This window comes from Anser cygnoides, chromosome 6 (genome assembly GCF_040182565.1).
Source record: "Anser cygnoides isolate HZ-2024a breed goose chromosome 6, Taihu_goose_T2T_genome, whole genome shotgun sequence".
Taxonomy (NCBI): domain Eukaryota; kingdom Metazoa; phylum Chordata; class Aves; order Anseriformes; family Anatidae; genus Anser; species Anser cygnoides.
In genome coordinates this window covers 20,567,196-20,580,340 of record NC_089878.1, presented here as the reverse complement: position 1 = coordinate 20,580,340, position 13,145 = coordinate 20,567,196, and the positions used below count along the sequence as shown (strand labels likewise).

Below are 13,145 nucleotides of genomic sequence, written 5' to 3'. Positions count from 1 at the left end.
TGGAATGAAAGGATTCCTTAAACTCTCTCAAAGCACAGGAGCACAAAATTAAAAGGAAGACTGGATTCCACATACGTGTTTCTTCTAGTTAACTTTAGCAAGTGTGACAGTTAAACATTGTGTTCTTTTTTAAAATATTACAGGAAGTTTTGTCTCTTTGGTTTAAAAACACCCTAGTCATGTTGAAACTTTACAATTTAAAAGAACAGCAGTTTGTTAAAAAAACAAACAAACAAAAGAACAATAAACACAAACAAACAACAAAAAATATGCTGATTAGACTACCTAGGGTTATCCGACTGCTAGCTAAGGAAGCCTCTACCTTGTAGCGGTGTCCTCTGCACACAAAATAAATTCATTTACCGTTAATAGGTGGATTGTTCTGCAGAAAACTGCAAGCATCCAAAATTCTCTAAACTCTCCAGAACAGTTCCTTCCGAACAGAGATTCCGCACGTCAAAATGCCATTTCTGTAAGTATGCTAACTTGAATTATGATAAATAGTGCTTTTTAAAAATCTGTTTTTGGAAGTAATGCAGGCATTGAAATTAAATTTTGTTATGGCTTTTAGTACTGAACCTCACAGTTTTCTTGTATTTGTAATACAAGAAATTGTAATATTGCAATCCCAAGAAAATTGTAATATGGCAATCCCAACGGTGAGAATCATAACTTTCCCCCCAAAATGCTTTTTAGCAGTGAATATGCTCTTCTATGTATTTGAAAATATATTTCTTAGATTATATTGGACATAAAGACCTAAACATCTCAGCTTGCAGACATTTTCATTTTCTACCTTCAAAGGCAAATGAAGTTACAGAATTTTAGCGCGTATAAAGACAAGTTCCCTGTGCTACTACTTTGTTACCAACAGCTTGTTTAATAAAGCTAATGAGAACAGTAGGTCTTTCCTGGTACTTTAGTAAGACAGGGAGACAAGGTCTTCCTAACAAGTTATGATATACTCACGGATTGCTTTCCTGAAGCTAATGAACAAGAAAAATAACCATTCCCTCAACAAAGGAAAGAGATGGGTCCCCTTCGGACTAACAGCAGTCACGTTATAACATGCTATGTTAACCTATGTGAAGTTCTCTGGGCCTTCGAGCAATGAGCAGGCAGGACGCTGCCTAGTTTGTCCATGCCTCCTCCTTAGGGAACACTACATACACTTAAGAAATCCCTGCTTTTGAAACTAGTTAAGATCACCTGCTGATGGAACAGAGATGTTGAAAGGACCAAGAATTTCTCGAATTACAAAAATGAGGCAATAAGTTGTATTAACACCAACATTTTTATCAGTTTTAGCAATCCAGTGGGTCAAACGTCAATAAAACTGCAAGAAAGAGCACTGTCAGAAAGCAAAATTAGAACTACCATAAGAAAACAAAGAAGTTATAGCTGCCTTGCCTCTTTATATCTGGAGCTCTAAATGTTTGCAATGTGCAGGAAAAACCACAATAGATACTGTTATCCAAAATTATTGCAGTCTCAAGCATTATCCCTTCCCTGTCTCCTGCTGCCCTCTCCCAACATGCTGTTACTTGTCTTATGGGTACATGTTTCTTGTCAAGGGAACATGGAAGGGAAATGAATAAAAGCAGCTGAACATCAACAGCAAATATTTCTAGAAAAAGGCCATGCACAGATCTCCATCAGTGAAAAAGGTGGCAAAATGAACAAGAAATGCTTTCTCAGATAAGCCAGAAGTGTTGAACTAATCCTCACTGAAGAAAAAGCTGGAAGAAATTCTCTCCCCAAAGCTGGTCAGAAACTTGAGGGAGGGAAAGAAGGTAATAGAAATAGCTTTCTGGTAACAAAGTTAGGCACTGTCTGCCAAACCTATACCCAGGTAAGTTCTCTCCACTAAAAATGTTCTTGTATTTGTTTGGGAACTTGTTTCATATTGCACTCAGCTTAATGCAGTTTTACTTTAAGCCATAATACTGAAGCGTTCATTTTATAATGGCACTTTTTTTTCTCTCTTCCCCTCATTTAAGTATAGCTCTTCAGCTCAGAAATGCTTGTCTCGCTTAACACAGAGTACTTACACCCTAAGGCCTAAAACAGATTGCTGTCTTCTGCATTCAGCTTACTCCAGGTAAAATTAGCAGTTAGAAATTGTAACAATCATTAAAAATATCAATAATTAAATAATAAATTATTTGAAAACTTACCTTCTCCTTCAATTGGTTCACTTCAGCTACTGTTACTGCATGTTTTAGTTGTAGCTGAAATAAACAAAAAGAAATTCATAAGAGTACACACAAAACTGCACTCATAATGTTAATTTTTAGTATTTGTCTGATCTCATTCTTCCTCAAACCATTTTCATAGTAGCATGAAGTCAACTTAATTATTTGTCAATTACAGGAGAAGCAATCATGAGCTTTTATTTTAAATAAATAAATATGAGTTAAACTACATGATCACCAAGAGTTAAAAATAGTTGTTTTCTATACATTAAGAAAAGTGAGGAGGTTAAAATAATGTTTCAACATGCCAGGAAAATGAAATGGCAGAAATGCACTTATGAGGGCAACTTACATATAGAATCAAGTAAAACTCTAAAGGTATTAAATATTTTGTTACTTATCAGCACTTACAAATAAATGTATTGGCTTTGTTTTAAAATCAAGCTTTGAACTTCGCAACACAAATCTTCACAGGATTATTATAGATGGATAAAGGCTACATCTAAGCCAAACGTAAAGATTATTGTTAACATATCTCAAGAAATCAGCATGGATACAAGTGCAAAAGCACTTTTTTTTTTTGACAAATAACAGCTATTTCTTGTATTTTACTTTCCATCTGTAACCCTGTTTTTTTGTTTGTTTTTATTTTTTTTGGTAAGGCATAGTGCTCTGAACAAACATTAAAATAAATGAATCCATGACTTAATATCCTTTATTTAGATTATGTTAGTAACAGTGCGATAATGCTGGGAATCTAATTGTATCCCAAGTAAATATGTCACTTTTAAAGATGCCATACCCTATTGCTATGCAATCCATCCAAGAAAATGTAGATGTTCTCTAGTGATCGATAGTCTGAAATTTCAAATTCCTCAACATCATCATCAATATTACCAAGAGAGCAAACTTAAGGAGGTCTGCAAATATTGATTGTTTATAAAAATAAGTACGCACAAATAGCATCTGAAAGTTCCAAGCTAAGACTAAACAGTTTCTTTGCAGTATATTTTTCTCCTCCAGAGTGAAAATGACAGGGACTTAAACCTACCAAAAAACCACAGGCCCCTACATGCCAAACAATGCACCAGTTAAATCCCAGACTAAACTCCACAGCCCTGAATAAGACAAATATGCTCCTTTATAAACACAGGGAAAAGGGAAACTGATTTTCCAATTGTGTCAAGTTGGGACTCCAAAATGCAAAATCCAATGGCTCAAAGAAAAACATCGTATCTATTTAATGCTATGTTCAGACACCACAACAAGGAGTGAGGTGGTCTTGGGATCTAACTCCTGTTACAAGAGGTTTTTTTTGTTTTTTTTTTTTTTTTTTGGGGGGGGGGGTGGTGGTAGAGGTTTTTGTTGTTTAATTTAAATCAAAGGATCATTTAATATATGTATGTATAGGGAAGCTGGGATCAGAAAGTTACAGAAGACCTACATTTCGAAGGATATTTACAAGAGATACTTATTGGTGTTTAGTAGGAAAACAAACACAAAACCACAATGAAGGGGACATGAAGGTTTCACAAAATTATACAATGTTTAAATGCTCCCTAGTGCACAACAAAGACTATTTAACAAACTGCTACTAATATACCTCTTTAAATTTAAGAAGAGACTGTGCTGAATCCATATCCAGCGGTAAACTGATATCTTCATTTTCAGGAAGATCAAAAACTTCTACAGATTTTTCATGTAAATGTGATTCATATGTATCATCATCGTCATCATAGTCATCATCCTAAAAAAAAATAATAAAAAAATCATGACATCCAGTAGCACACATACTTTGCATTATGGTTGCAGCAACAATATAGAAAGCACACAACCAAGGAACACAACTGCAGAACTTGTCAACTAGCTACTATTCCTTTTTAGTTTCTTCTATCAGTGATAAGCTTTAAAGGTGACTTGCAAACATTTTCATCAAAATTCCACAAAACAGAGTTAAGTAGGCCACGGACAACACCAGTCACAGCTCATACTTAAAAATATCTTTTGGATTATTGATACGTTGGAAACAGCACATATTGGTAACCATATACTTACACATATGTATAACATATAAAACCAATGTATATACTGATAACACTAATGTATGATGTTTTTATCTTCTCTTTTAAGCAATTTGCCTGTTTTATTCTTTTTGCTTCAATTTGATTAAAAAAAAAAATCATGTATCCCATTTGCAGAAGTTATTGCACATAGCACTAATCATATACTCTTAAAAATATGTACATACATATGTCTTACCTGCTCTGTATCATCATGAACATAGTGCTGCTCATACAGACATCTCTCCTGCTCTAAAGTCTCACTAATGAGGCGGGCTACTTCACTCTGAGTCCCTGGCTTTTCTCTGCCAATCAGAAACCTATAGAAGAAAAACTAGTTACCTTGCAGCAAAAACCTTAAGATACGTGTAAGAGATTAATTTGCCATACTGCTGCCTTCAACAACTTTTTTGTAAAACTTTCACATTATAGTTCAACTTTTTTTGTAGAACTTTCAAATTATAGTTTTGTATTCTTCATTAATGAAAAATTATAACTAGAAAGAAGGTATTATCTGATAGAAAACATACATACCTCACTGTGCCTTTGGTGTTTTTTAGTACAGTAGCTGCAAAGAACTGAGTAACTCCAACTAGACTTATGCCATCAACCTCAACAATCTGATCATTTACTTGAATTCTGTAAAAATAAACAAACGTTTAGCTATCAGTTAACACAAATATTTGGGCTTGACAAATTATTTTATATGATAAATATCATTTAAAAGTCCCTAGTACTTACAACGAGAAAGTCTGAATCCCAAGGAATCCACTGCTTAAAAAACAACCTCTGAATTCTCGATTACTATGCAGATCACCAATTAAAAACTACGTACAGTGTTTGTCTTGCTATTTTATACTATTCACACACTGACTGGTATCCTGGGTTGTCAATCTGATTTTGTGGCACTTTTACACATGGACATATTCTAAGCTTTTCTCATATATGCTGTAAGAAGACTTAAGCTTATCTTCCAACAATATTCTATGTTAAGTCAAAAAACAGAAATTTAAAAATTTAATATAAAGCAGAAACGTAATATGTATTCAGTTGAATTTAGTTTTTATAGTTTTATTCACAGTATTTGCCATATAAAATGAAAATGATTGGGATCACTTAGAAATTTGCAGAAAGCATAATCAATTCAGTGGAAAACTCACCGTCCATCTCTCTGAGCAGCTCCACCATCTGTTATTGTTTTTACAAAAATGCCCAGTTTTTCTAGTCCCTGATCAGCACCAACTCCCATTCCAATAATACTGATACCCAGACCGCTGTCACCTAAAGGATTCAAAAATCTAACATTAGCCACATAATATGACATGTACCACTTACCAGAAGTGAGGGGTTTCTAAGTATTCCAAGTACTTCCACACAAAGGATACAAAAATTCACATATTAAAAACAAACAACCTTTTTTTTTTTAAATCTAGATACTACTGAAAGTCTTTTTGTTCTGTAGTTATGACTGCCTACTAGATTCAAGTTTCATGGTATTTGAAAAGAGTTCAAGTATTTATGAATTGCATATATTCTGGTGCAGATCTGCCACTCATTAATGCATCCTTCATAACTTTAATTATTACACTTTGCACTTAGTGGAGGCCTGTCCATTTAAAGTTCACTATGTTCAGCAGAACTAGCCATAAATGAAAGCTGCAACATACATTCAAAAATTCAGGACCCAAATTCAGCAGAAGTACAGTTTATAAAATAATGCTTTATATTTTGTGCCCATAGTATCTTTTACAGGCAAATATTCAAGGTTTGGTTCACACCTTTTTCGATTTCCACAGGAAACACTTCCATTTTTTCCACTCTTTTCTCAAGTTCGTACTCAGCTGAGGCTGCTACAGGGTCAACTTCTTCATTACGTCTATCGTAATCTTCATTTGAGTAAGTACTGAAAACCTAAGAAAGGTAACAAAAAATATTTTAGAGTTCTCCCACTCTCCTCCAAACATGATATAATCAAAAGAAAATTGCTTAAATTAATTTAAGGAAATTCAAGTGGTATTTTTAAAGATTCCATTTTCTAAGACAGTCACTGATTTAGTAAGTACTGCTGCTGTAAGACAGTTCCCAGCTTGCACAGAAGTAACTTTTTAGAAGTTTCAAAACAATTACTTAAGCACTTTTTATATTGTAAATACACCGAGTATTTTATAGAAATCAAAGGAATCATCATCTCTCCTTTGATATAGTATGACTTTTTTAGAACGCCATTTTCCCAAATCCTTCTCTTCTCCCTTCCCCCCATACCATCTGCCAATTACAGTGCCTCAACCAGATGTAGTTTTCCGATTTTGCAGGGAATCCTGTGGTTTCCCAGGAAAAGGAAATGCCTTGTTACATGTTACTATTTTTAGTAAGCACTCCAGCTGAATTTCTGAATTCTTTAAAAAATAGATAAACAAATAACACGTATAATGAGTATTAAAACAGAAATCTAGAAAGGAAGAATGAGCTACATGTAATATGCTTAATTCTACTTATCAACATGTTAGTTAATTATATTCAAATCCATACATTAGGGGAAAAGAAAATCATATTCCCTCCTTATACTTGGAAGTCTCATGGAATTTGCCCATCTTGATGCAAAATTAATTGCTCATAAGAATTTATCACCTGACAGGAATGGATCATAGAATTTAAAATTAGGTTCAAGCAATGTTTATAATTGTTATACATAACGTAATAGCAGCACAAACATGCATATGCAAATGAAGACTACTAACATTTACACACACTAGCTCCTTGAGGAAAAACCTTTCCTAAATCAAGACTAAATCATTAGAAGAAAGAATTCATACTCTTCTCTTAAAATGACAGATGGAAAGTGTGCAAGGACACCTAGGTAACATTCTAAAAATCACAATCCCACAATTAAGAGAAGATAGAGCTGTTTCAAAATAGTAATAAAAAGCCTGACTCGGGAAAAATAATTTTGAGGAAGAACATAAATTTACAAAGAATAGAGGAAAAACAACACTGATGATATACAACCAGAAGCCAAACACTGCAGCAACAAAAAGAAAGAGCACACTACAAAACCTATGGTCAAGGGCAAAAGGCTGAAGTTCTTGTTGTGCACATGTGGAATCATAACATAGTATTCATCTTTTATTAGACAGAAACAGTAAAATTCCTGATACTAATGTAAAAAACACAGAACAGTTCAGTGAGGTTTTTTTTTTTTCCTGCCAAGCAGCAAAAGTAATATTAGACACAGTGGATAATAAATAACATAAATTACAAGTTGCACAGTTTAGGAGACTGATGAGAAAGCCAAACAGTTCGTCCCTGCACTGTGTCTGGCAGGGTTTAGTCACTAAATCAAACACATTAAGAACAAAAGAAATGCTAATCTTACTATTTAGAAGGCATTGCTAACTAGAGATAGTAAAATTGTTAGTGTGCAAGAGGAAAAAACAAAAGACAAAAAACATGGTATTTCTTCTAAATATTCTCTCTTCTAAAAGGCAGGATGATGGCAACTGTCGTATTTACTCCAGGTCACTAGTATGTTAATCATGTAAAAAAAAATACTGAAAAGAAGTACTTTTACATAAGAATAGAGAGCTTGTATTTACCTTCCTTAGTACTGTTGGACTATAGAAACATTTTAACTTCTAATCAATCTTCAAATAGCATTGAAATTCCAGAGACTAAAAAAAATAAGTTAGCTTTCAAAAACAACAAGCAGCACTGAGGACTCTGACATTAGGCTACCTGACCAAGCTGATATTAACCATTATTACTAAAGAATAAAATATGGCAATTATATAAAACCCCATAAATATTTTAACAGAAGTTAACCAAACAGTTCCCATTTACCTTTTAGAACATTACAAGTTAAAGCAGTAAAGATAACTGCAGCTTGGGTAAGCTACTCTTTTATGACACCCAGCGCGCCAGACTGTTGTGAGGATTTAACCCAGTTCAGTCAGCAGCACCACCACCTACTTACTGTCAGCTACCTGCAGGATGCGTTTTTTGAGGACTCACAGAAGGGACTGAAGGTCAACTTGCCCAACCTCCCTGCTCAAGCAGGGCCAGCTGGTATTGCACTCAAGTGATATTTTTAAAAGAGGTGCTTTAGTAAACACAAGTTACTGTCTCAACACAGTAGAAAACAAGTGAGTTTTACAAGCCAGAAGGTTAGCCTAACATCAATACCTTCTGGATCCAGTCAAGCTAATAAATGATGAAAAAAATAATTTCTTTTTACCCTCTAGTCCTCTTTTCTTCAGAATGAATAAAAATAATTTGAAGTTATTATGAAGTAAGTTCTCACAGACTGCTGAATGTTTAAGAACTATTTTAATTAAACTTCTAAGATAAATACCTGGAAATTTTCAAATATATACTTAGTCCTTGAAGAGCAAATATGTTTAGTTGGAGACAGAACAAACTGCATTCATTACACTAGGAGAATGAATCACTTTTGGAATGCAAAATTCAGTTAATCTCTGTCTAAAAGATACTGCCATTCAGCTACTGTTATCATACAGAACTAAAAATCTCCAATGTATCACCTTGGTTCTACCACACAAAAGAGTATTATCACAGAAAACCAACGATAACCTCACTTAACTCAAAGTCTTAGCAGCACTTAAAAACCTCTTCTTAAAAACTATGCTAGTTTTAGCAGAATTGTAATTATTTTTAGAAGGAAAACCCTTCAGGTAAGTTTTGCTTGCACAAAACTGTTATCGAGTCATAAAACACAGCCCAAAGGCTGTCACTCCTGTATTCGTTTCTACTACGTAGATTTTGTGCATGAGCAAAAGGAAAATGTTACAAAGGCAATTAAAAAGTAAGAAAACAACAACTGCCTAAAAGGTTTCCCAACTAATTAGAATGGAAGCGATTTCGACATCGCTTTTAAATTCTACTATGATATTGTAATGCTTGCTGAAAAGCATAGCATGTAGCATCTACAAAAGCAGTTAAAGTAACACTTAAGAGCTGAGAGAGAGGCACTGAAGTGTTACTGACACCTGTACCTAGAGACCATGCCAAGCAATGGCTCCCCCACTTGGTTCTTATTTCTTCTGAAATACAATTCTTACTTTGAACATTCCAGCTTACTGACACTCAGTAAAGCCATACATTCAAGATTCAAGCTATGGTTCAGAGAAAGTTACCTCATAATGAACAGTTTCAGTGTTTCAAATGGATCACCTCTGCGAAGCCTGGCAAGATGTTAAGTACTCAGGCAAACATGAATAATCATTTGAAACAGTAGCACTGAAGTATAATGTACACTCTACAGTTTACTCTTACAATCTCCCTCTTCAGTTAAAGCAGACATCACATTACCACTATGTTATTCTCTCTTGTTTCTGAAAGCTACGAAGTTGGTATTTTTATTACTATAACTTGTTGTATTTTAAGTGAAAAGTGACTATATCTGATTTAAATCAATTCATGCAATCAGATGCTTTAAATCAGCAAGCAGAAATACCCTGTTCAACTGTTTTCTTTTTATTGTTTGTTCAGTATTTACACTTTTCTTCCTAATTGATTCAGAATGGTTGGTAAGTGTTGAACAGGTGGACATTATACATCATTACATTTGATGTAGCATTTGCTGTTACCAAAGAGGCGGACTGGCAGGCTGTGCATTCTTATGGGTTTGATTGTGTAGCTCTGCTCAACTTTATCAAAAACCAGCAAACACGCACAAAAACCAGGTTAGTTTACATAAAGGCATAAGGACAACCTTGCTCCTGATCCTCAGTACAATTTCACAGTCAAAACCTAACTCAATTTATCTGAGACAACAGTAACATACATTTCAAACTCTTTTAGCAAACAGAATTCTAACAATATCGAAAGCAGAATGTCAATTAAAACTAACAATAGATCAGTATTTACAAAATAAGTCTCTTAACCAAAAGGTTAACCAGAATGACTTTGTTCCCTGCTATCAACACTAAAAGTAAAAGCAAAACCTACCAATTGTTTTATACAATTGGTTACATAGTATTGAATTGCTGAGAGGATGACTTAAGAACACAAATATTGAAGGTTTCTGAACAGCACCAGCATGTCAAAAACCGTGACAAACTTAATGAGTAATCCCATGAGTCCACTGACAGACGCTTATCAAACCAATAACTTTCACATCACCCTCCATATCTTTTTCTTACTTTCCATTCTTAGGTTTCTGCTGTACTGTCCCATCCCTGGCGCTGGCCTCTCTTCCAAAGGCACTTGAAATGCCCAAATAATCCACTGTTGTATATAGAATACAAAAGGGATCATTCGTTTTTTCCAACTCTCAAAATGCAAACTACAAGTTTCAGCTATTGCCTGTTCATGCTTTCATATCAGCCTAGGTTGAGTATCCGCAGGTGCTAACAGCAGCCATCATCAAAAAGATGCTGAATCTTTCAGCAGCTTAACTGTTGAGCTAATGAACTTGTATTCTACACATCTGCTTATCTCTGCCTGCACTCTCCATAATAATCTCACCTCCTCTGTTACTCCTCCTGTGTCACCACCTCCTCAGGGTTTCTTCTGCCTACATGCACCTTCTTCCTCTAGTTAATATCCATGATTTTTAGCGTCCTACACTGTTAAGTCAGCCAGCAGGAACTGCCATAATCTCAGATACAGGCAAAATACAACCAAACTATGTTCAAAAACTTTTTTTTTGGTGAAATTAATTGAAAAATACCGTGGAGAGTATAATAAGTTTGAGATAAAAGTATGAAGAAAAGTTGTAGGGACAAGACTGTTACAATGTTAAGGTACAAATATTGGATTGTTGACACAAGTGATAAACAGAGTTTCAAAACACCTAAAATCTGTGAGTTAAAAACAAATTGTCATTGCAAAAGATCTCAAACAAAACCCAATGGAAACAAAATTACCCTACTTGTGTCAGACAAAACAACAACAACAAAAAGATGACTGCCATGTGCAAAGCAATTCTGTTTGTCTACTCTCAAACCAAATTTCTATTTTCCTGAATCAGCCTACATCTATGTCACACACTTATCTCTTACTGCTACAGAAGTATTTTACTTAAGTGCTTCACCAATGGTTGACAGTTGACCATTTATGCAGTCATCAATCATTCTCTATTTATTGAAGACACTCGAGGGTCTGGGAGTCTTCCACCAGCTAGTGTACTTTGATTCCCTTTCTGTGTATAAAATCCAGGAGTGTAGAAGTTACAGTTACAGAAAAAAAGAGGGTGTATGAAACTGAAGCACTACTCTGAAACATTTTGTTAAAGCTGTGTTCAGGAGAATACACATTAACCTAGAAAAAAACATGCATCTCCTAAAAGCACATTTATAGATATGCTGTTATACACAAAATCTAATTCAAGTTTATCTAAATTTAGTGTTTCATGAACTTCCACCGTGAGTAGTCCTGTACTAAAAAGACTGAACAGTATGCCAGCCTGAACAAGATTACTACTATTTGTATCCCAGCTGTACCTAGAACAGCCCTAATTGCTGTGCGGAATGAATGGCATTATGAAGGGTTTGCAAATTCTCTCAAAAGCAGCTGATACTTGGTTGCTTAGAACAACATACAAGATATGAAACTACATTTCTTTAGTTAAGAAAAAGGTTTAAACTTTTTCTCAACTGTGACAAGTATCAAAATAAAGCCTTTTTGAAGCTTTTTGTTGCTATTTTTATTTTTTGATTTATTTTAAGCCGTGTTCTTCACTTAATCTTCATTCTTCATTTACTCACAGAGCTGGGGACAGACACTCCCATACAACATAAGCTGGGCAACACTGCAAATCAAACAGACCTACAGAAGCGAATAGTAGCTGCATTACCTTTTCAGTTTACCTGAGCTATACAATTTCTAAGGATCATAAATCATTACAGAGCTTAGTCGCAGGGCTACTGAAGGTTTTGTGGACAAAGTTTAACACAGTCAGAGGTAAAGACACCTCAAGAAGTCAATTTGGAAACAGGCATTTGTTTTACCGACAGAAAGTTTCAGAATTACAAGTGTCAAACAGCACTCTGTCATTACACCTATGCTAATTAAAGCCTTTCAAGGTGATCAAATAACTGAAAGCGGGTTTAATCTCTACATTACAAAAGCATAGTGAAATGTAAGGCACAACAGCACAGTTACCTGACATTATTTGCACTGTTCATAATGCTGATTGCTTACACAGTTTACTGAGAAAACTTTAGGACGAAGACAAATTCAGTTCCCTTGCAGATACCTTGGACAGCTGAGTGTACTTTACATTCCTTATTGGCTTCTTATGTGGCAACAAGAGACTAAAAATAGCCCGTGTACCATAACACAAACCCAATCTGCCAGTGAAGTTCTGCTAATAACTGTACAGGATCACTCTCTTCACTACGGCAGGAAAAACAAACAACGCTCCTTAAGGCCTGCAGAGATCAAACAGCAGCAGTCAGGTCACACATGGCATGTAAGAAATCTTCCCAGGCATTTATCATCAGCTTCTACAGAACTGAAACCTTTGTTTTTAAAAAGCCTCATCTATGCCTACTTTCACAGGCACAGAGCAACTCCAAATAACGTAGTATTTACATAATTATGTTCCATCTTTCCTGAAATTACCAGTTTGATTTATGTCCTTATGCCCTGCTACTGATGTCAACAGTCACAGACCTCCAGCATGGGTCAGACACAGTGTTAACGGCGTTAGCTTCATTCTGCATCCCTTGGGAGCTCCAGTCTTTCTTTTACACAAAAGCCTTGCCAATCTTACAAGTGACCAGAAACTTCTAAACAGAGATATTAATCAAGTTCTCTTTGCTGTTGTAGCATATACACAGGCACCCTAAAAACAGTGTTTAAGTTGTATCCACCACCTACGCACAGTTCTAACCTTCCCTTTGAGCGCATCAAGTGCAATGGTCAGAGC

General features: G+C 35.1%; 1 protein-coding gene across 6 annotated transcripts in view; it reads right to left on the bottom strand.

The window, feature by feature from the left end:
- The window catches only part of LOC106029996 (neurabin-2-like), a 52,980-nt gene that overhangs the window by 25,618 nt on the left and 14,217 nt on the right, over positions 1–13,145 (bottom strand). For all 6 annotated transcript variants that reach the window (XM_013171517.3, XM_066999262.1, XM_048061603.2 and 3 more), the window contains 6 exons: positions 6,034–6,166; positions 5,416–5,536; positions 4,790–4,894; positions 4,455–4,575; positions 3,799–3,942; positions 2,178–2,231 (listed from right to left, as the gene is read on the bottom strand). In XM_013171517.3, the coding sequence (XP_013026971.3) occupies positions 2,178–2,231; positions 3,799–3,942; positions 4,455–4,575; positions 4,790–4,894; positions 5,416–5,536; positions 6,034–6,166 (678 nt within the window). The remainder of the gene's footprint in view (positions 1–2,177; positions 2,232–3,798; positions 3,943–4,454; positions 4,576–4,789; positions 4,895–5,415; positions 5,537–6,033; positions 6,167–13,145) is intronic.